Source organism: Triticum dicoccoides, chromosome 6A (genome assembly GCF_002162155.2).
Source record: "Triticum dicoccoides isolate Atlit2015 ecotype Zavitan chromosome 6A, WEW_v2.0, whole genome shotgun sequence".
Lineage (NCBI taxonomy): Eukaryota > Viridiplantae > Streptophyta > Magnoliopsida > Poales > Poaceae > Triticum > Triticum dicoccoides.
The window spans coordinates 575,185,250-575,206,551 of NC_041390.1; the positions used below are offsets into that span (position 1 = coordinate 575,185,250).

At 47.1% G+C, this 21,302-nt stretch overlaps 2 protein-coding genes across 3 annotated transcripts; both read left to right on the forward strand.

Annotated features, from left to right (window-relative positions):
- The first annotated feature begins 5,164 nt into the window (after positions 1-5,164).
- Positions 5,165-10,087, forward strand: LOC119318090. Of its 2 annotated transcripts, XM_037592607.1 has the most exons (7): positions 5,267-5,483; positions 5,572-5,646; positions 5,740-6,510; positions 6,905-7,265; positions 8,524-8,605; positions 8,705-8,966; positions 9,668-10,087. In XM_037592607.1, exons 3-6 carry the CDS (start codon positions 5,880-5,882, stop codon positions 8,921-8,923), a joined length of 1,293 nt encoding a protein of 430 aa, XP_037448504.1. In that variant the 5' UTR covers positions 5,267-5,483; positions 5,572-5,646; positions 5,740-5,879; the 3' UTR covers positions 8,924-8,966; positions 9,668-10,087. The 2 variants fall into 2 exon arrangements, with proteins under 2 accessions (XP_037448503.1, XP_037448504.1); XM_037592606.1 differs by having other exon boundaries at positions 5,165-5,646; positions 9,679-10,087.
- Positions 10,088-18,156: 8,069 nt separating this feature from the next.
- LOC119314300 (putative mannan endo-1,4-beta-mannosidase 9) lies at positions 18,157-20,775 on the forward strand. The gene is made up of 4 exons (XM_037589033.1): positions 18,157-18,651; positions 19,306-19,500; positions 19,750-20,081; positions 20,166-20,775. Exons 1-4 carry the CDS (start codon positions 18,250-18,252, stop codon positions 20,515-20,517), a joined length of 1,281 nt encoding a protein of 426 aa, XP_037444930.1. The 5' UTR covers positions 18,157-18,249; the 3' UTR covers positions 20,518-20,775.
- The last annotated feature ends 527 nt before the right edge of the window (positions 20,776-21,302 follow it).

Genomic DNA, 21,302 nt, shown 5'->3' on the forward strand with positions numbered 1-21,302 from the left:
TTGTATGATAGACACCACGAATAGACAACCAAGCGAATATGTCCAGATTAAAAAAAGACTTAACATATGAGAACCAAGGCATTTACCGCGTGGTGTCTGGTTCCCACAACAGAGGCAGTTGGGTACATATCGCTGGTGAGAGGGGCTTCGATCTGATCAGTAGCAGCTGATGGAACCAAGTAGATCCTCGTTGTATGCCGGTAACGCTGCAGATACAACCCAAACATTTCCCAGTTAAAGGGCCGAACCTCACCCCAGATATTTGTCGCAGCGGTAGTCCATTCGTCAACGTAAGGGGTAATGCTCTCAAGCCAATAAGTCATGGACTTGTTTCCTCCTAGGCGACTGTTCCTGAGATTGACATGCGCGATACATGATTAGGTATATTATGAATGCAGAGCTGCCAACTAAAATAGTATTAGTACTTACTTGTGCACGTGGTCTGGCAGGTGTGGAATATCTGGAATCGCAGGCTCTTGATATAGACTGAACTGTCTCATCACCCTATGAAGAGACATCTCCTCAACCGTCACGTCGAACACCAACTTGGCCTTGGTCATCCAAAAGTGCCGATCTCTAGTGCACAATCCAGAAATCCCAACTGGGTACCTCGATGATATAGCCTGAGGCAAGTATGGCTCCCAAATAACTTGATCCTCGTGCAAACTATCAAACTGCGCCATGAAGGACGGGTAGCATCCCCTAACCTGAGTATGCGCAAACTGTCTCTGTGCATGACAACAAATAAGCATTAGTAATACTATTGAATGGCAAGAAATAATTGAATTAATTGTTACTTAATATAAAAGTACCTCTCGTCGTGTCCAAACAGATCCCATAGTAGGTAAGTCGCCGATAGCAGGCACATAAGTCCCAGCTAAGTCCTCCAAACCAAAAGGTTTATCAATGTAGACATAGGGTCGTCCAATAGGGAACCTCTCGTATGACCAAAGCTGCAACAATAATGGACATCCAACAAGACTAGATTTTCTAGACTTCAACAAGCAAGCTTTGCACAGGCCTCTGTACGTAGCCGTCAACACAGCAGAACCAAAACTCCTCTGTAGAATATCCGCAGGGCAACGTGCGTCAGCTATCTCTCGTGCAATACCGATGAGTCGTGCATCGACAGTGGTCACGTGGTTCTCCGTAAACATTGTCTTGACGAATAGCCAAAGAATATATGCCTCTAGAGACCGGTCAATCTGAGCCTCCGACAACTGAACGTCGGGATGTCCTAACGAGACAATCTACATAGAAACGTAATAATTGTATGAACATCAGACAACTAAAAAACAACATTTGTTTAAGTGGCCGTGATGGTTACCTGAAACTGGCTCAACCATCTAAAAAGAGGTCCATGAGGATCGTTGTCTATAGCCCTAGCAGTCGGGACTGCAGCCAAAAAACGGGTCTGCATCGCTGCTTGCCACCCAGATTCTGCCTCTAAGGGACCTATGGCAGCACCGGCCAGAGGTAATCCCAACAAGTAAGACACATCCTGTAAAGTAGGCAGCAAAGACCAATTCATTGGAGGCTCTTTCTCTATCCACTCAGAAAAATTCTTTATTGCCCTTCCCTTCTTTCTCTTAGTATTAGGAGGGTCAATTGCTGGCAAGTCACAAAGACCAACTGGCTCCTCTAGCTCCGCGATGAGTGCTGCTAATTTAATCTGATCTTCTTCCATTTTCTTCCTTGCACGGACCTGCTTCTTAGTAAACTCATCTAGTTTTGACCAAATAAATTCGTATTTCCGCTGCTGGCTCTGCTTGCATAACTTTTTGAACAAGTTCATCAACCGCTTGTTCTTGAACTGTGAGAAAAAATTAGCCCCAAGATGGCGCATGCACCACCGGCTCTGCAAGTCCCTCCAAGGTGTTGGTTCGTCATCTGCTGGATTCCGAAGTGTCTTCACGGCCTTCAATATACCAGCATGTCTGTCATGAATGACACACACGTTTGGTCGGTCCTTCACGATGGCAATTTTCACTTGGCGGAAGAACCAAACCCAGCTGAGAAAGTTCTCACCCTCCACAAATGCCATGGCAAGTGGGATGATTTGATTGTTCCCGTCCACACCAATAGCAGTAAGGATTTGCCCTCTATACTGACCGGTCAGGAATGTACCATCCACAAACATAACAGGAGGACAATGCCAGAAAGCTTCGATGCACATAGCAAATGAGAAGAACACTCGTTTCAACACCTTGAAATCTGGTATACTCAGCAACCTCATGTGTTGTACGTTCACATAAGTGCCCGGATTCGTTTCCTTCAGTATGCCCAGGAGACGGACAACATTATCATATGAGTCGAAGAACGTCCCAAACCTTTCCTCCATAGCCTTCTGCTTAGCCCTCCAAGCCTTCCCATAAGCAATGACATAATTCCATCTGACCTTCACTGCTGTCTGGATGTGTTTTGCTTCCATATCTTTCTTCTCTACTATCTCAGTATACATGAGTTGCGCAATGAGACTTGAAGTCAGGTTCGGATGCTTCACCAGCAGGTTCGTCCTCACACAATTATGTGGGACGACAATGGTGACAACCCAATGGATGTCATACTTCGGCACGTGACCGTGCACCTTCCCAGGACAACCTGTTACAACACATTTCACGGTATAGTTTGTTGGACTTGATATGTGTGTCTTGAAAACCCTCTGCGTAGACATAGCCCACTTTATCACCGCATACTTCAATTTTTTCTTTGTATCAAACATAGCCCCTATTTGTACTTGGTTCAGATTATACTGCCATGGAGTCTCATGGCCATCGTTCACCGTAAGGCCGGTGGATATGTCCTGCTCCCATGCAGAAGGAATCGGTACCTCAACTTCATCCTCAGAATTTTCAGAATCCAGTTCCTCCACCAATCCATCCTCGTCCTCTTCCTCCATCACCCTCTGCATTTCATCCCCTTCCTCATCCCCATCAGCAAAACCAGAAACAGCTAATATTATCGACTGGCTACTCTGCCCAGTATCAGGACCACAAACATTGTGTGGCACGTAGTCTGACTCTTTCTCCGGTTGGCTAGCATCCACATCTTGTGGCTGTGACCCGGATAAAACAATCTCGTTAGCCACTTCACTGCCTTGGCCGGGTTCATACCCCCTGTGGAGTTGTACGATATTCTCCTTCTTCGGCACAGGTTGCACAAGTGCATATGGGTGGATTCTTCGGTCTCGGCAGCGTCTTAACAGGGACAACCAATGCTGGCTCCTATCTACCGGCATCAACTCCCACTTGACATTTTTACAAGATTTGGTCCACAATGCATGAATACTGACGGAACATACTTCAGGATCCAGACCGAAACTAGTTGTCAACCAGTACTTCAACTGTCTAATGTCCAGTCTGTCCGGGTCAGCTAGTGTCATAACGCCATTTTTAAACTCGCTAAGATCAACCCCCAACTCATTATATCGAACATTACCAGCGCCGTAGTAAACATTCAGATTTACTGATTCAGACATTTTCACCTGTCAGACATTGCCATCTTCTCATTAATCACAATGAACTATGCGCTAAAATGCCTCCAAAAATATATTAACACTAAAATTCATAATATGACTTATATACACTAACTAAACTATATTAATCACAATATACACTAATATTATCCGCTACACGAACTATGCGTTAAAATGCCTCCAGAAATATATTAACACTAAAATTCACAATATACACTAATATTATCCGCTACACGAACTATGCGCTAAAATGCCTCCAAAAATATAACACTAAAATTCATGATATACACTAATATTATCCGCTACACGAACTATGCGCTAAAATGCCTTCTAAATTAAATTAACACTGAAATTCACAACGAACACTAATATTATCCGCTACACAAACTATGCGCTAATATTTACATAATATTTGTGACGACGTGATTATACCTTCGAAGTGTGTGTCCGCTTCTTGCTTCTCTCTTTGACTCAGCGGCACCGGCCACCTCGCGAAGTACTTGCACCACCGGAGAACGACAACGCCGCCCCCGGCGACCGGAGGTTCAACTCCGGTCAGCCCCCAACCTGCTCCTCCTCCTCACCACCTCCTCCTCTGCAGCTGCTGCTACTAGTCACCACCACCTACTACCCGTCCTCCTTTCCACCATGGCTCCTCCTCCCCACCATGGCTGCTCCTCTACACATCAAAAACTATCCCATAGCAAAAAATAACACCGTAGGCCGGTGGAGATTGCTATGATCTACCGATTCTGTGGGTTGGATTTGCAAATGTGTGGCAAATGGAGGAGATCGGCGCGGGGGGGAGTTCTACAGAGAAGAACTGAGAGAGAGAGAGAGAAAGGGAAACGAAGAACAGCAGCGCAGGGGCGAACGGTGCTTATCCGCACCTTTTCGGCCTACACCTGGCCGAAAAGCTCTTCGGTCGAAGCCTGGCCGAAAAGGCCAGCTTCGGTCACCGGTGGGCCGAAAACGGCCCAGTTCGGCCTCCTGCCACCCGAAGCTACTATTTTCGGCCGGGCCCCCGCCAACAACGAGTTTTCGGCCCAACCGCGGCCGAAAAGCCTACTTCGGCCACACCCTGGCCGAAAACTGCCTTTTCGGCCCACTCCTGGCCGACGGGCTACTAGTTTTGCGTTTTTTTTCATTCTACGCTATAGTTTCCGAAATTGCTACAAAAAATAACATAGTTTTAAAAAAAAATCGAGTCTATGACTAGTCACGACTAGTCTAGAGTTGCCGCCCCCGAGCAACTCGTCGACTCATCGACTCAAAAACCTTGGTAGCATCATCTTCCTGCCTCCCACCCACGCGCCATTTTTAATCCGCCCCGCTCCACTCAGCTGCCCCGCACTGGCGCCGTCCTCGGGGAATGCGGCCGCGCGGCCGGCCATGCCACGCGCCGCGCCCGGGCTAGGGTTCCCCGCCGCAGCCGCCGACCCGGCGCCCGAGCGCCGCCACCCTCCGTCCTCCCGGCGGAAGAAGCCGCCGCCGCCACCCGCGGTAAAAACCTCCCTCTTCCGCATCGCGTCCACATTGCCGTCTCACGCCGGCCGCCCGCCGGATTATTTTACTGTTCCGAGTCAATAGATCCAATCCAGCGCACGTCGCCGCACATGCGCGCCGCCGGGGCCAGTCGAACTTCGAAAGCCGAAACCCTCCGCGTAAGCAAGGGATAAAGGCCAAAAGAAATTCGAACGGGGCTAGCGCGTGCGTGGCCACGGCCTGCGTCGTCGCTTTTCTATCATTGCTGGCTCTTTTGTTCCGTTGCGTCGCCTTTTTTCCCGTCCGCTGTTCGGCGGTGACTGTGCCGTGCCCTGCCCGAGCGAGCTTGCTCGGTCGGTGCTCCGCCCCGGATTTCAGTTTGCTGAGAGGGACGCTCCCTTTGTTTGGCTCCTTTCGCAGCTGCCGGTGGGGCCACGCGGTGCAGCCGATCCAGATCCGGGCCTCCTCCACCACCTCCACCCCCGCGGCGGCAGCCACGCCTCGCGCGCCACTGCTCCCAGAGGTGGGTCAAGCGATCCCAGTGCCCACCACGCTCCGCATTTTGTCTCCTCCTGCCGTCGCGGCAGCTAACCCCTTTCACACGCGCGCAGACGAGGACGACGGCGACGACGAGGAGGGGGGCTACGACGCGGCCGCCGGCGACTCCTTCTCCCACTCGCTGAAAGGTAATCCATTCCCCTCACGCGCCACAGCTACACGATGCCTTTTCTGTCGAGTAAAGTGGAGTGATTGCTCACTGTTTGTTGCCTGTTCGGCAGAGTGCCAGAAGCAGCTGCAGCGCAGGGCGGAGGCGCGGCCGGCGGCGGCCTCACATGAGCTCGGCAACGGCGACGCGTTTGGGGGGATCGAGCTGCTCGTGCTCTCGCCGAGGTGCTTGCTCGGTGCTGCCGTGGGAGGGATGAGCAAGAGCTCGACGGCGTCGTCCAGAAGCAGATCAGGCACGTTTCCGAGCCCCGGGACGCCAAGCTACAACCGGCATTGCGCTGGCAACATGCAGTACCCGAAGGGCTGGAGCTCGGAGCGGGTGCCGCTGGGGGCAGGCGCCAACAGGAGGTATGGGGGCAGCGGGGTCGTGCTCCCTTTCAACAATGGGAGGAAGCTGCCGTCGAAATGGGAGGATGCCGAGAAGTGGATCCTGAGCCCGGTTTCCTGTGATGGGATGGGGAGGATGTCGGCGCCGGCGCCGCATCATAGACGGCCAAAGTCCAAGAGTGGGCCACTTGGTCACCCTGCTGGTGTTCCGGGAGCTTATGCATCTGTTTCGCCGATGATTCCCTGCTTCGATGGTGTTCTGGCGGCCGCTAATTTTGCGGCTCATTCGCCTTTCTCTGCTGGGGTTCTCATGCCAGGGCATGCGCGCAACGGTGACTTCAGCAGCGGAAGAGCCAGGAGTGGGGATGATGGAAGCAGTAGGTCGTATTCGGCTGAGAAGGAACCGTATATATGGAGATCAGCAAGCACACATGCGTGGACAGAAACACTTATGGAGGCATCTGCCTTTGCTCATATCTCAGAGGAAGCTGCACAAGGTTTGACCTAGTTTCTTCTCATCAGTATCAAGCATATTTATACATGTCAATACCTTGAAGTTGAACAGTTAGTAGATTCTACACTTCAACCCCACAATTGTCGTGCATCTCAAATCTTACATCCCTTTTGGTTTACATTACTTTGGACATTAAAAAGGCTTTCCCATAATCATATATATGAATGGTAGGGTGCAAGAAGCCTGTTATTTGCCCCTGACAAAAATCAGACAAATGGCAGAAGTAGTTTAGAAACCTTAAACAACTCTATCGTGTGCCATTTATGTACTTTGCGTGCTCAAATAAACTAGTTTTGAGTTTATTTGAACCTATAATGCTCAAATGATCTTCAATGTTGAGAGAAATCAACCTTACTATCTTTATACCCTGTACACAGATGATGTCTTACGAGGCCAACAAGGAGCAACCCCTGCGATTTCCAGTCCAGTCATAAAGAAAGATGTTGCCACACAAATGAGTCCTGATGACAGTATAATATCGTCCTCCCCAAAAGCGAGGCATTCCTGCTCCAGCTTGCCGTCAGGGCATACTATTAGAGAATCAAATAGTCATACACCTAAGGTTGAAGTTAGGGATGTGCAGGTAGATGATCAAGTAACTGTTACCCGGTGGTCCAAGCGACATGTAACACGAGGCTCTGATAAGCGATCAACAAATATTGTTGAATGGAGGAAGAAGACTACAGAGGCCCGGGCTCCATCTTTTGATGAAAAAGAAAGAGAAAGATGCATATCAAAGTAAGTTATTTCATGTTTGCCATTTTGTTTACAAGTAAACTGATTTGGATTAGCACGAAGGCATGCACAGAGAAGAGAGTGCTTTCACTGTGGTGTTATAACTGTTAAACTTATACCCATCCTGCTGTCAGAGTTCCCAGCAAGAGTTCCACAGATGACTTGCTTTTCTGGAAATGATTGGTGTGATTAATGAAAAGGCCATCCTACAGTGCCAAGCTAAATTGGCTGTATGCCTGAAAGTGTACAGAATGCATATGGGTAGGAAGGGTCATGAGCTAAGTATGGTAGCCGTTGCGAACCGAGTATAGATCTAGCTACTACGTGGCCTCCTGATATGCTACTTGTGACATGTTCTTAGTGGGCTATCTGAATAAGCAATCGACAGTTAACTGTGGGTTGGACGAACTTCCACAATTTGAAGTTGCAAGTTTAGCTGGAGTAACATGCAAATACTGCGACTGAAATGACACTCCAAAAGTTACCTTATTGCAATTTACCCAGTTTCTTTCTTCAGCAAAGTGGTACATATCAGGTTACAAATTTAATTCAGGCCCTGTTTGGTTCATAAGTCCTAGGACTTTTTTTAGTCCCAACTTATAAGTCCCAAGTCCCTAAAAAGTCCCTATCTGTTTGGTTCCTGGGACTTATAAGTCTCTATAAGACCATATTACAACTATAAGTTCCTATAAGTCCCTTCTTGAGAGTCTTATTTCATAAGTCCCAAATGCCCACTTTAAGTCCCTATAAGTCCCTCCTGTTTGGTTTAGATGGGACTTATAGGGACTTATTTAAGTCCCTAGACTAATAAGTCCCTGGAAACAAACACCCTCTCAGTGCTCAAAAGTGTTTTATGATGTCATAAGATCACCTCATTACAGGTTCCCTTCTGGTAAGTAAATTCCAGAGGGTTCCCATCTTTAGAATAGGAGGACATAGATTGTGCAAGGTTAATTTTTTCTAATTAGTAAGGTATCAACTGGCAAATAATGAAAAGGAGAAATCGGCACCAATGGGGTGCAATTGATTTATGGACTAGATATGCGCTTAGTGTGAATCTTGGATTTCTATGTACAAATTCATAGAAATGATACTTTTAGTTGTTTGCTATGCAGTCTAAGTGATGGTCCTGTTTTTCCTGTTGTTACACAAGATAATAATGTTTGCCGTCCTCAGTTACTATTGAACATTAACTTCTAGTTAAGAACACAAATTATGGCATATATCCTGTTGCTGATACCTAGTATTTTTTTTTGTCAAGGTGCAAGAGAGAGGAAGCAAAGATCACTGCTTGGGAAAATCTGCAGAAAGCAAAAGCAGAGGCAGCAATCCGGAAGTTGGAGGTATTGTTTCTGGTTGTACACAATCAGCCATGTTTGCATTATTTCTAATGTTTCTATGCTTTGGCTACAGACTTACATGTTCTGCCCTTTGTATTACAGATGAAGCTTGAAAAGAAGAGGTCATCATCGATGGACAGAATTTTGGGCAAACTACGTTCTGCTCAAAAGAAAGCACAAGGCATGCGCACTACAGTTTCTGTCAGCGAGGATCAGTGTGCTGTCAGTGAAGATCAGTGTGCTGTGAGGGCAACCAAGAAGGCATCCTTGAGAAGGACTGGCAAGCCTTTCAGCTGCTGTTTCACCTACCATGCTTGCTAGTTCTGATATGGTTGGTATCTACATTGATTGTAGAAACTTTTTGGTGAGTTACTACTTTGCTTGTCCTACTTATCTGGATCTCTGTTAAACGCATACATACTTGGAAAAGTTAATATTAGCCCCCCTTTTTTTTTGCTGGAAAGAAAGATTCATTTGATCAAATAGGGTTTCCAGAGGGATGGTCCAAACTGGAATTTTCAAACGGACTACAGTTTATCAGCATGCAGTACGTTGGAGCAAAATTTGCTAAAGACATGGCTAGCCCTATTTTGATAACAAAAAATCTTCATTAGCTTGATCTCCCTTTCTGAAGCAACATGGCGCTTTGCTTTTTGAACTAGACTTGCATATCTGACAGACCCTTGACTATTGGCTGAGTGTAGATTTGGTCCCAACTCTTAAATCGTTCACTTTTTTTTTCCCTTCGACCGCTTAATTCCATCTACTTTTGGTCCGTAGGAGTGATTTTGATGGTTCCAGTGCGGTGCCGACTGATGTGGCACCTATGTGTATTGCTACATAACCAGTTCACTACTGTGTGTCTGCCACGTTTGAAAAACAGGATAAAGATATTTTTTGTTTAAAAAGTAGATTCCATATTATAATTCGAGTGTCAATGCTCTGTTGCATAATTAACTAAACTGTTCATGCATATTTGATGCTTGCAGAATACTGTAGGATAAACAGACACAACCTTGTAGAGATGTAATAAAACTTGTACTGACATCACTCATGCGTCTTCAGAACCTTTGCAGCTCAAGTCAGCCGACAGACAAACCGAAGCTGGACTGCAAATGTCCGCCGTTGCAGCTGGAGGTAGCAGGAGTAGATAGAAGAAGAGAGCTTTGCGCAGTCTGAAGAATGGAACACTCAACTGGGGTGTCAGAAAATCGAAGTTTTCGAGCAAAGCCCACTCTTGTAGCCGGTGATATGATATGGAGTACTTGACTCGGTGCTCTGTATCTGTAAACCAAGCAAGTGCTGTAGGTCAGGAAGCTCCCCTCTCGAGCTTCTCTCTAGTTGAACTCCGGACTGATCGGCCTGATGATGTGTAATGTATCTTTCCCGTGGAATTCTGTATGTAGTTTCAAGCATTGGGGCTCCAGTGTCAAATATTGGATTCATTAAACAAAGTTGTGAGAGCCACGAGCCAGAGGCGCTTTACCACAATGCCTACAAACAAGCTGGAGGTGGGAACAAGTGTTGGCTGGACTTGGAATGCTTTCGGCGTGGACGGCTGGCGTGGCCAACGGGAGACGGTTGTGCCGTCGGAAGCAAATCCAAGCCCCATCCGGAAAGGTGTGGTACTCTCCGGGTTATCCAAGACGCAGCTGCTATGCGTCGCCGCGTCGGAGAGTCGGCCAATGAGCCGCTTCCAGCGCACAGCCATCCACGCATCCGCCTCCCTTTTGCGCTCGTCGTCCGTTCGTCCGTGTCCTGCGCTTGTGTGCATCTCCCGTTTCGTCACACTCACACCAGTTCGTTTCGTGGCCGCCGCCGCCGCTTGCGCGCGCATGCCAGATGATTCAGCATATATCCATATCGCTTTATCTTTATCCCGTCTGCCGTTTCTCCACTGCTTCGCTTCGTCTCCTTTGCCTCCGACGTGACAATGCTCACGCTGCGCCTGCGTGAAATTATGATGCATTTTTTTTCTGAGAAAACTCTCTATCCATTCATCACCTGCCATGGCAGTAAATAAATAGCAAAAACTCACATCCACGTTCGTAAACCACCTAGCGACGACCATGAGCACTAGAGCGAGTCGAAGGCGTGCCGCCGTCATTGCCCCTCCCTCACTTGAACCGGGCCAAACTTGTTGAAGTAGACAGTTCAAAAAGTCATCGTGCGAAGACCACACGGGGCTAGGGCATTAGAACAGCAGTAGTTGCTGATGAAGAGAAGTATAGATCAAAAGGAGACAACCTATAGACACACGAATGAAGACACACAAAGATTGGATCTAAGTAGATCCACCAAAAACAATCACCAATCGCATCCCGCGAGATCCGTCGAAGACTCTCAACACGCCCTCCGACAACGTTAAACGCATCGCCGGAATGGGGGCTAGGCGGGGAGAACCTTATTCCATCTTTAGGGAGACGCCATCGCCTCGTCTTCCTAAGCAGGACGCAAATCCTAAATGAACTCAGAAAACACCTACCTCCACCGGCTATGGCTGGGGTCCACCGTGCCTCCATAGTCCTACGTCCATCCAAGACGAGGCAGACTGACGGTAACGTCAATGGAAGGCATAAGAACCCTAAGCTTTTTTCTTGAAGAGGAGGCGGTGGCTGCGTCTGGAAATTCTGTACATTGCGAGCCATAACAATTTTTTGAACATGTGTAGCACCATACGGTGCAACCCATTTTTGTAGAATATGTAGGAGCCAATATGGGCATCCAGGTTTCGCTATTGGTTATTGACCGGAGAGGTGTCTCGTTCATGTCAACATAGTTCTCGAACCCGTAGGGTCCGCACGCTTAACTTTCGTTGACGATATAGTGTTATATGAGTTATGTGATTTGGTGATCGAATGTTGTTCGGAGTCCCGGATGAGATCACGGACATGACGAGGAGTCTCGAAATGGTCTGGAGAGTTCCGCTATTAGTTATTGACCGGAGAGTTGGTAGTCTGGTATATTTTCGTCTGCTTTGTTTGCCTCACCTCCCACCATTTGGTTTTCTCGCTCTCATTAAACAATTAAATCCCATTAAAAGGGAGATAGTGTTTGCGTGCTTGCTTTGGCAGGTGCTGATTAAATTTAATCACGTAAATAAATAGGTAAGTAAGAATTCAGAAAGCGTACCATATATGTGAGGTTGTCTTCCTAAAAGACAGATATAAATTTTTTTCACATAACCTTCCAAAAAACCCAGATATTCCTTAACAACAAACTGCTAATTGCGTGCACTATACCATTTATTATTATCATTATTTGTATTATTAATTGACAATCACAAGTTTTTTAATACAACAAAAATAACATATTTTTTTGTGGGTGTACGCATCTGCGCCCCCCTATGGAGGGACGCCGTGCGCGACACCGTGCAAGACGCCATTGCCGGGCCTGACATCGGCGCGATGGTCGAGAATGCCAGGGCGTGGATCACGGTGTCGAGGACGGCCATGGCGAAAGGCAGGTCGTCGCACCGTCACATACATGTGTTCATGGATGCTGTTATATTATATTTCTGGTCAGTCATAGAGAGAGACAGACATGCTACTTTCTCAAATCAAATGTGACCACTGAAATGTCAAGTAATTTGTTAAGGAAATATGTCCTACAACACTTGGTAGTTCTCGTTCGTATCAGCCATTCATGCAAAAATATTTTGGAAATTGAGCAATGAATCAATTTGGAAATCAAACCATTAATGCAATTAATTAGGCCCAATTAAATAGGAATTTTTTCGCACCAATTAATTTGAAAACCGAGTCATTAATGCAATTAATTAATTATGCAGACAATTAATTATGCCTACAAATAATTAGAAGGAGGATCTTTTCCAATTAGGGAGATAATTAATTGATTTTGTTGGCAATTAATAAAATATGCAGAGAATTAAGTAGACCGTTAAATATTTGTCTAATTAATTAAGCAATTAAGCAATTAATCGCACCCAATCATTTTGAGGGCGCTCGTGGGAAAGGACGATTAACATGCTTTCAACGACATAGTCGAGCACCACTTGACAACATGCATGGACAATGGCCACCATGCGCTCACGCAATGGGCGTCTCTACTTCTAAAGGAGAGTTGGTAGCCTGGTATATTTTCGTCTGCTTTGTTTCCTTCACCTCCCACCATTTGGTTTTCTCCCTCTCATTAAATAATTAAATCCCATTAAAAGGGAGATAGTGTTTGCGTGCTTGATTTGGCATGTGCTGATTAAATTTAATCATGTAAATAATAGGTAGCTAAGAATTCAAAAAGCGTACCATATATGTGAGGTCGCCTTCCTAAAAGACAGATATAAATTTTTTCACGATAACCTTCCAAAAAATTAGATATTCCTCAACAACAAACTGCTAATTGCGTGCACTATACCATTTATTATTTATCATTATTTGTGTTATGAATTGACAATCACAAGTTTTTTAATACAACAAAAATAACGTATCTTTTTTCTTGTGGGTGTACGCATCTGCACCCCCCTATGGAGGGACGCCGTGCACGACATTGTGCAAGATGCCGTGGCCGGGCCTGACACCGGCGCGATGGTCGAGAATGCCAGGGCGTGGATCACGGCGTCGTGGACGGCCATGGCGGAATGCGGGTCGTCGCATCGCCATGTACAGACGTTCGTGGATGCGGTCATATTATATTTTTTATTAGGCATACAGATAGCGAGACATGCTATGTTCTCAAACCAAGCGTGTACATTCGAATATCAAGAAATTCGTTTAGGAATGTGTCCTACAATGCTGGGTAGTCGTCGTCGTCATTCGTAGCAGCTATTCATTTAAAATATTTTAAAAATCAAACACTAAATCAATTTAGAAGTCAAACCATTAATGCAATTAATTAGGTAGATAGTTAATTACACATGTAATTAATTATTTCCATTTAAATAAAATTTTTTCACACCGAATTAATTTGGAAAACGAGTCATTAATGCAATTAATGAATTAAATAGATTGTTAATTATGCTTATAGATAATTAGGGAGTGTTTGTTTCCAGGGACTTTTTTGTGTAGGGATTAGAAAAAATCCCCCTTAAAGATTTTTTTACCAAACGGGAGGGACTTTTTAGGGTCTAAACTAGACATTTGAGACTAAATGAAGAAGACTCTCAAGGAGAGTCTTTTTGGGACTTTTCCAACAATGCCCCTCCATGCACTCATTGGCCCGCCACCCCATGATATTGTTTGATTGTTATTTTTCTATATACTAGGGGCAACATGGTCATTTAATAACCTCTAGAAAGGGACTAGGGACTTTTTAGTCTCTGGAAACAAACAGGGAGGGACTTTTTAGAGACTAGGGGCTTCTTAGTTGGGACTAGAAAAAGTCCTAGGACTAGAGAACCAAACACCACCTTAGAAGTATGGATCTTTTCCAATTAGGCAGATACTTTATTGATTTGGATGACGGTTAATTAGGCATGCAGAGAATTAGATAGACCATTAGTTATTTGTGTAATTAATTAGGCAAGCAGTTAATCACGCCGAATCATTTTGAAAGCGTTCGTGGGCAAGGACAATCAACAGGCTCTCAAGTACATGGGCCGAGCACTGTTTGCCAACATGCAAAATGGCCATCATGCGCTCGCGACAATGGGCGACCTATCGTTCCCCAAGATAAATGACGACCATGCTCTGTAGGATGTCCACATGTTGACGGTGATCGAAACATTCGTGGGCGAGAACAACACGATACTACATTGACCAGATGGTTCATGTTATAGTAGAAATGAAGAGTGTTCCAAGAATAAGAAGGAAAAAGAACTAAAGCGATCAAGTGGTCGATGGAGTTGGAGAAGGAAAGTGTGTTCCAAAACTAAAGCAAATAAATAAATAAGAGTATTCTAGAAATAAGTAGGAACGAGAACTAAACCTGACGAGGAAGGAGGAGGAGGAAGATGAGGCGTCACTGACAAACACACTGATGTTGACGGGGTACTGGTTGGCGCCAACAAAATGGGTTGGCGAAGAGACTAGGAGTGGAAGAGTATGGAAGGATGAGGAAGAGAAGGACAATAATTATCCCTCTAGCAATGAATGATATGAGGGCTGGAGGTGAAGCTTATTGGTGAATAAAAATACATTCAGGTCGCCACTCCCCTCCCATGTCAATGTGCATTTGCAAAGTTGAATGAACCTTTGAGAATGGTCTCTCTAGTTATTTGTTGTTTTGTGTCAACAATATGTGTTAGTTTAACCCACTCTATTATATTATCAATATGAAAATTTTCATCCCTGTTGCAACGCACGACAGAGGTGAGGTGGACGTCATCTGATTTTAAAGTAGCAGGCTCCAGCAAGAAATGTCCCGCTACAGCTAGACACCAAGCGGAAAGGGGAGGGCCGGAAAGGAAAAATAAAGGTTGTGTGTGGGGTGGTTTTTTTGTGTTGGGCCGTATATTGGAGATAACATGGCGAATAGTCGTTCTAAAAAAATTATGACAGATAATCCGGACAACCATATTTCTTCTTCACATTTAGTCTGGATATGGGGAGCCCAGACTGCCCATATGATTGATTTTGGGGAGACTACTCAGCGCTCGTTTGATGTCTGAACACGTCGAAACGTATGAGGAAGAAATAATCTTTAAGACGACCTTAACCATTTGTTTGATTAATTTGTATATGCATTACTCCCCGCAAAAAAAAATTGTATATGCATTATAATCCGTAGCACTTTCATGTGTACGTATATGAAAATTTCATTTTCTCATCTTCCTTTCTATTTTCACGAAAAACTTTTTATTCTCTAATTCGTTTTATAAGTTTACAAGTTTACGTTCACATTTTTATTTTTTTCCCTCAACATAATGGGAGATTTCCACTCCGTTTTGATCCCTATAAGCATGCGGCGGTATAAAGAAACCTCTTGGAAAATCACAATTAAATCAAAAAATTACTTGATGGTATGGCTATTATTGTGCATATAGGCTTCCAATTTTTGCAACACATTAAGGTATGCTGTTTGGGAAGAATGGGATGACAAGGAACACAGATGATGGAAGGATTAAGTTTTTTTAGTGGTACAATTGAGTTGAGCCAAAAGTGTATCACGATTGAACTTATGGTGCAGCGTTTGGGCGAATGGCGGCGCTTCTTCTTCGAGTTTATCTTCTTAACACCGATCCTTCTTGTGTTCGTCCATCTGAACTTAGTCGACAAAGCTTCAACATAGAATCCTGCTGTCTTGACAAGGTTAGTGCCTCTCGTCGTGCATGCGTAACAGCGAGATTTGGTATCAATTGCTTTAGATTTATTCAACGGTTCAACAGCAATGCCCGCAGTTTCAAGGCGCTGATCCTTAGAGCATCTCCAGCCGTTGCGCTCCCAAGACGTGACGAAAATCGCCGCTTGGGGGCGAGCACGTCCCCAGCCGTCGCCCCCAGGTCGGGCCCCAGACGTCCCCACAATTCGGCCAAATTTCAGCAAACACGGCCAAATTTCAACAAACACGACATATTTCGGCGAAATTTAGACGTTTTTTACACGAATAAAATGGACGGAAAAAACCCTAAACTACAGGCCGAAGTAGGCGCTGAGCAGGGCGTAGTCGTCGCCGGCGACGTCCTCCTGCTTCTCCTCCTTGACACGGCCGGCGCCGCTGCTCGACTGTCAGGGACGCCCGCGCACGCTCAATGTCGGCGTGAAAATAGGCGGGCGTCTCGGGGACGGGCAGAGGGGGGACAAGGACCCCGCCGGCGCTGAGCCTCCACCGCGACGGAGCGCGTACGTCGGGCGGCGCGGGGTAGTTGGCCTCGTGGAGGAGGTAGGCCTCCCACTCATGCAGCGAGCGGCGGCCGAAACCATTGGCCGCCGCCGCGTCGCCGGGGTACCTCGCGCTCATGGTTGCCGGGGGGAGAGAGAGAGGGGCTCGAACGGCGGAGAGAGAGAGAGAGAGAGAGAGAGAGAGGAGGAAGTGCGGCGGCGAGGAGGGGGAGATGGGTGCCTCACCGGCGCGGCCAGGTTCGCCTTTTATAGCTGCTCGGGGGCGGCCGCGTGAGAACGCGTGGCGGAAGGCGGGGCGACGTCGCCGCACTTCGCCACCCGTGAATCAATGGCAGGCTGACCGGCGGCAGCCTTGACATTGATTCCCACCGGGAAAACCGAGACGATGAGGACGGCCAGCCTTCGTCTCGCTGACGCGCCGGTCCCGCCACTCTTTCGCGCCAAAACGTTCGCGCCGGCGCCCCCCAGCGCGCCGGATTCAGGTTGGGTGCGCCGACGCCAATTTTGGCCCAATTCGGCAAAAAACAGTCTCGTGGGGGCGCGACTGGGCCGATTTTGGCACCGGCGCTAAAAAACGGCCTTGGGGGGCCTGTTGAGGGCGCGGCTGGAGATGCTCTTAGGGACATGTGCATAAAGATTTTTCAGTTACCATCGACAAGTTCAAGCCGGTTCCAGTAGGGCTGGGGGACAACATTGCATCGATGGCTCGTTTGCGGCGATAGTGGTCGTTTTGTTTAGAGACCATGATATAATTTTTATTATGTTTAATATGCTTTGTACTTCTAATGAATTTTTGTACATAATATATCTAGATATTAAAAAAAACTAGATTGCCGTATGAAGACAAAAAGAAAAGAGAGTGAAAACTCCCACATGTGCGGATGCGGAATTTCATTTTGTCTACCTGAGAACACGTTCCGTTTTCATTTCCATTCCCATTAGGAACTTTTTATTTCCTCTTTTTTGTAAGTTTGTATTTAAGATTCCGTATTTGCACTTTGTTTCCACATTCTTTCGTAAACACAACAGGAAGATTCCGCTACATTTTGATCCTTGTACGCATATCTGGTGGCGCGCGCGCGGGTAGACACCTTGTCAACCACTAAACTTTTTTTTTTTGCAGGCGTCAACCCCTAACCTAGCAACGCGTCCTGCACCTGCACCTGCACCTGCAGCCCGGTGAGCGCACGCAAACTCAACCCCGACTTGTAGGATGAGACCAGATAACCGCCTTCCTTTATACACGTACATGCTTCCTCTGTGGCCAGCGATCGCGCATGGGACAACGGAGGTATGGAACGTACGTTCGTACTTCCCGTCTGACCTCCGGCGTACGTAACGGCCCCTTCAACATCTACGTACGTAATTTCTTTTTTTGATGCAAAAAAAAAAACATCTACGTACGTAACGCCCATCTTGGTCGTTTCTCATGCACATCCTGATCTAGACAATTATCTCATGCCATGAATGGCATATGCCAGAGTTAATCTTACCATTATCTCATGCCATATGCCAAAGCCAGAGTAATGGCAATTATCTCATGCCATATAAGCCAAGGAAAGCCTGCAATCATTTCATGCCACGCATGGCACCTGCCAAAGCAAGCTTGTTCACCTAGACGATCGTATCCGAGGATCGACCCGATCGGCCTAGAGCCCGTACGCAACGCAACGCAAACGCAACGCAAGCGTCGGCACGTCACACCATGCCGGTCGATTGCCCGGCCCGCGCCCTGCCCGTTTCGTGTCGCCATGCGGGCGCCCTCGCCTATATAACGCGAGCTAGCACTCGTCTCCATGCACAGGATATCATTCGCAGCGAAGATATATTGCACCCTACAGCTGATCATCTCCACGTCGTAGCCATAGCAGCTTTAGCTTCACATACATACACACACATACATACGTAGGCATGGGCACCAGCAACGCCCGGCGGCTGATGGTCGTGTCGTGCCTGGCCGTCCTGGCGCTCGCGGCCGGGGCGCGCCGGCCGAGCGTCCACCACGCCGCCGCACCAAGCGCTGCGGCGCCGGCTCCCAGCAACGGCGGAGTAGAGGCGAAGGTCGGCGGGTTCGCGAGGGCGGACGGGGCGCGGTTCACGGTGGGCGGCCGGCCGTTCTACCCGAACGGCTTCAACGCCTACTGGCTCATGTACATGGCGTCCAACCCCGGCGACCGGAGCAAGGTGCTCGCCACGCTTGACCAGGCGTCCCACGTCGGCGCGACGGTCATCAGGACGTGGGCCTTCAACGACGGCGGGAGCAACCGGCCGCTGCAGATCACCCCCGGCGTCTACAGCGAGGACGTGTTCCTGGTACGTTGAATGGAGAAGCTACTAGGTGCTAGAGTAAATCTTTGGAACATCTTTTTTTTTTGCGGGTAATCTTTAGAGCATACTCCAAAGAGAGCTACACGTTACTTGAATTTTATGGGTTTGTCGTACAAATGCGAGACCGTTTCCGTCGCAGTAAAGTTATATAGTAGTACGGTTAGATAGACGGACACGCTAATATACTGTATCTTCTTAGCTAATAACCACATGTTGTCAAAAAGAAAATAACCACATCATTTCAAAATATAAAAATAAAAATAACCACATGTTCCTTTTTTTGAAGGAATAATCAAATGTAATTAAATGGTACTGCTAATTATTTTTTCGTCTAACGATTAATTTCCATTAGAAAGTTTCCATTGTATACCAACCATGGGGTAAAAGTTTCCTCTTTTTTGTGCGGGGTGGGGTAACAAGTTTCCCTTTTTCTTTCCGGGTAGGGTAACAAGTTTCCTAACATATAAAGATGAATCAATTTAATTACACTAGCACTAAATGTGGGCTGTAAAAGTTTCCTAAAACGGCACCAATTCATGATGAGCATTACTAGTAACATACACATATATAGAAAAAAAACATATACATGTTTTGATTAACCCTTTATATATTTTTGTCTCGACATATTAATTAATTCAGGGACTAGATTTCGTGATCGCCGAAGCGAAGAAGCGAGGTCTCTACTTGATCCTGAGCCTGGCAAACAACTGGGGTGACTTTGGCGGGAAGAAACAATACGTGCAGTGGGCCAAAGACCAGGGCCACAACCTGGGCTCCGAAGACGACTTCTTCACGGACCGCCACACCCAGAACTTGTACATGAACCACATCAAGGTCAGTCTCGCACGTACATGCACGTGTATCGCTAATTAATCGCGTGCACTCCCCTCGAATAAACTTAAACTAATCGCGTGCACTGCATGTTGCACTGCCGTCACGTTAAGCTCGCCCATCGTTGGCATCTTGTGTAGTACGTGCCGAGATGCACCGTATACACTTCCGTATACGTTTTTCCTTGGATATGCACCGTATAGGTATATTTTGTGTCGATCGTTAACTCTTGTGTACATGTGTGGAGAGCAGAGGGTGCTCACCAGAGTCAACAACTTCACGGGAGTGGCGTACAAGGACGAGCCCACCATCTTTGCATGGGAGCTGATGAACGAGCCCCGCGTCCCCAGCGACCTCTCCGGGAAGACCATGCAGGCCTGGGTGGCGCTCATGTCCTCCTACGTCAAGTCCATCGACGATAAGCACATGGTGGAGATCGGCCTCGAGGGGTTCTACGGCGACTCCTCGCCGGAGCGCAAGCGGTTCAACCCGGGCGGCAGTTACAGCGCGGGCACCGACTTCATCGGAAACAACCGCATCCCCACCGTCGACTTCGCCACCATCCACTCCTACCCCGACCAGTGGTAAGCCAAAGAGAAGCCACACAAGAACATTTTCTGTCAGCCCTGATAACCGATGGATTTGTGCTGACCGTGTGTGCGTGTCAGGGTGCCGGGGTCGACGAGCGAGCAGCAGGTGGAGTTCATGAAGAAATGGTTGGCGTCGCACACGGAGGACGCGGCGGCGGCGCTGCGGAAGCCGCTGCTGGTGGCGGAGTTCGGATGGAAGTCGAGCGGCAACGCGGTGGCGGCGCGCGACGACTACTTCCGCTTGGTGTACGACGCCATCTACGCGTCGGTGAAGGGGGGCGGGCCGTGCGCCGGGGCCCTCTTCTGGCAGGTGTTGGCGCCCGGGATGGAGAGCTGGGCCGACGGGTACGAGGTCGTGCTTGAGCGCAGCTCCACCACCGCCGCCCTCGTCTCCCAGGAGTGCGCTAGGATCGGCAAAATCACGCCGTGAGTCTAGCTTGCGTATATGCATGCATCCATGGGTGTGCATTCCGCCGCGCGCGCGTGCGTTGGGGAAGCAGCCCTGCAGGAAGCAAGGACTCACGAATCGTGTTAGGATAATTGCAATCGGCTAATTACGTCAAGATTGCTCACAAATAAGCCTAACATATGTAGTATGTGGCATACCAAGAAAGGGAGGCCCCCATTGTAACATACTAATAAAGATTTACCCGCAAAAAAATACTAATAAAGATTTTTGTAAAGGACCCATAGGTTTCATCTTTAACTTTCTCCCCACCACCCCTTCGTCCAACTTCCCCCTATTTCCCATCCCCTTCTAGCTATATCAATCTTTGTTAACTCAATAAATACGAGTAAACTTCTAATACATAGACAAATAAATATCCATCAATATCTTATCTTTGGTAACCCCATAAAGCAGATCAATCACGGGCACATAACAATTTTGCCTGTTTAGGGAATGATAGAAACATTATTTTGTTTTGTCTATTTGTTTTGCATCAAGATTTCCTTCGTATGGACATCTTATTGTGTTAAAAAAATTTGTTTGATCCACATAGCAATGCATGGACACATACCTAGTGTATTAAAAAGGTTCACCGGTGGTAGAAACACACTCCAAACATAATAAAAATTGGGGACAAGTATGTTTTTCGTTTCTAAACTCTCTTGAAAGTTCAAAAATCGTCTCTCAACTTCAAAACCAGCAAAACTCAATCCGTCAACTATTGAAACCAGATAATCTTCGTCCTATATAATGCTTTAGGTGGTTTG

Excerpts from the sequence above, each read along its gene's own strand:
- LOC119314300 (XM_037589033.1), top strand. The coding sequence starts at position 18,250 with ATGGGCACCAGCAACGCCCGGCGGCTGATGGTCGTGTCGTGCCTGGCC. Across the intron at positions 19,501-19,749 it reads TGTACATGAACCACATCAAG|AGGGTGCTCACCAGAGTCAA; the intron begins GTCAGTCTCGCA and ends TGTGGAGAGCAG. Across the intron at positions 20,082-20,165 it reads CACTCCTACCCCGACCAGTG|GGTGCCGGGGTCGACGAGCG; the intron begins GTAAGCCAAAGA and ends TGTGCGTGTCAG.
- LOC119318090 (XM_037592606.1), top strand. The coding sequence starts at position 5,880 with ATGAGCAAGAGCTCGACGGCGTCGTCCAGAAGCAGATCAGGCACGTTT. Across the intron at positions 6,511-6,904 it reads CTCAGAGGAAGCTGCACAAG|ATGATGTCTTACGAGGCCAA; the intron begins GTTTGACCTAGT and ends CCCTGTACACAG. Across the intron at positions 8,606-8,704 it reads CAGCAATCCGGAAGTTGGAG|ATGAAGCTTGAAAAGAAGAG; the intron begins GTATTGTTTCTG and ends TTTGTATTACAG.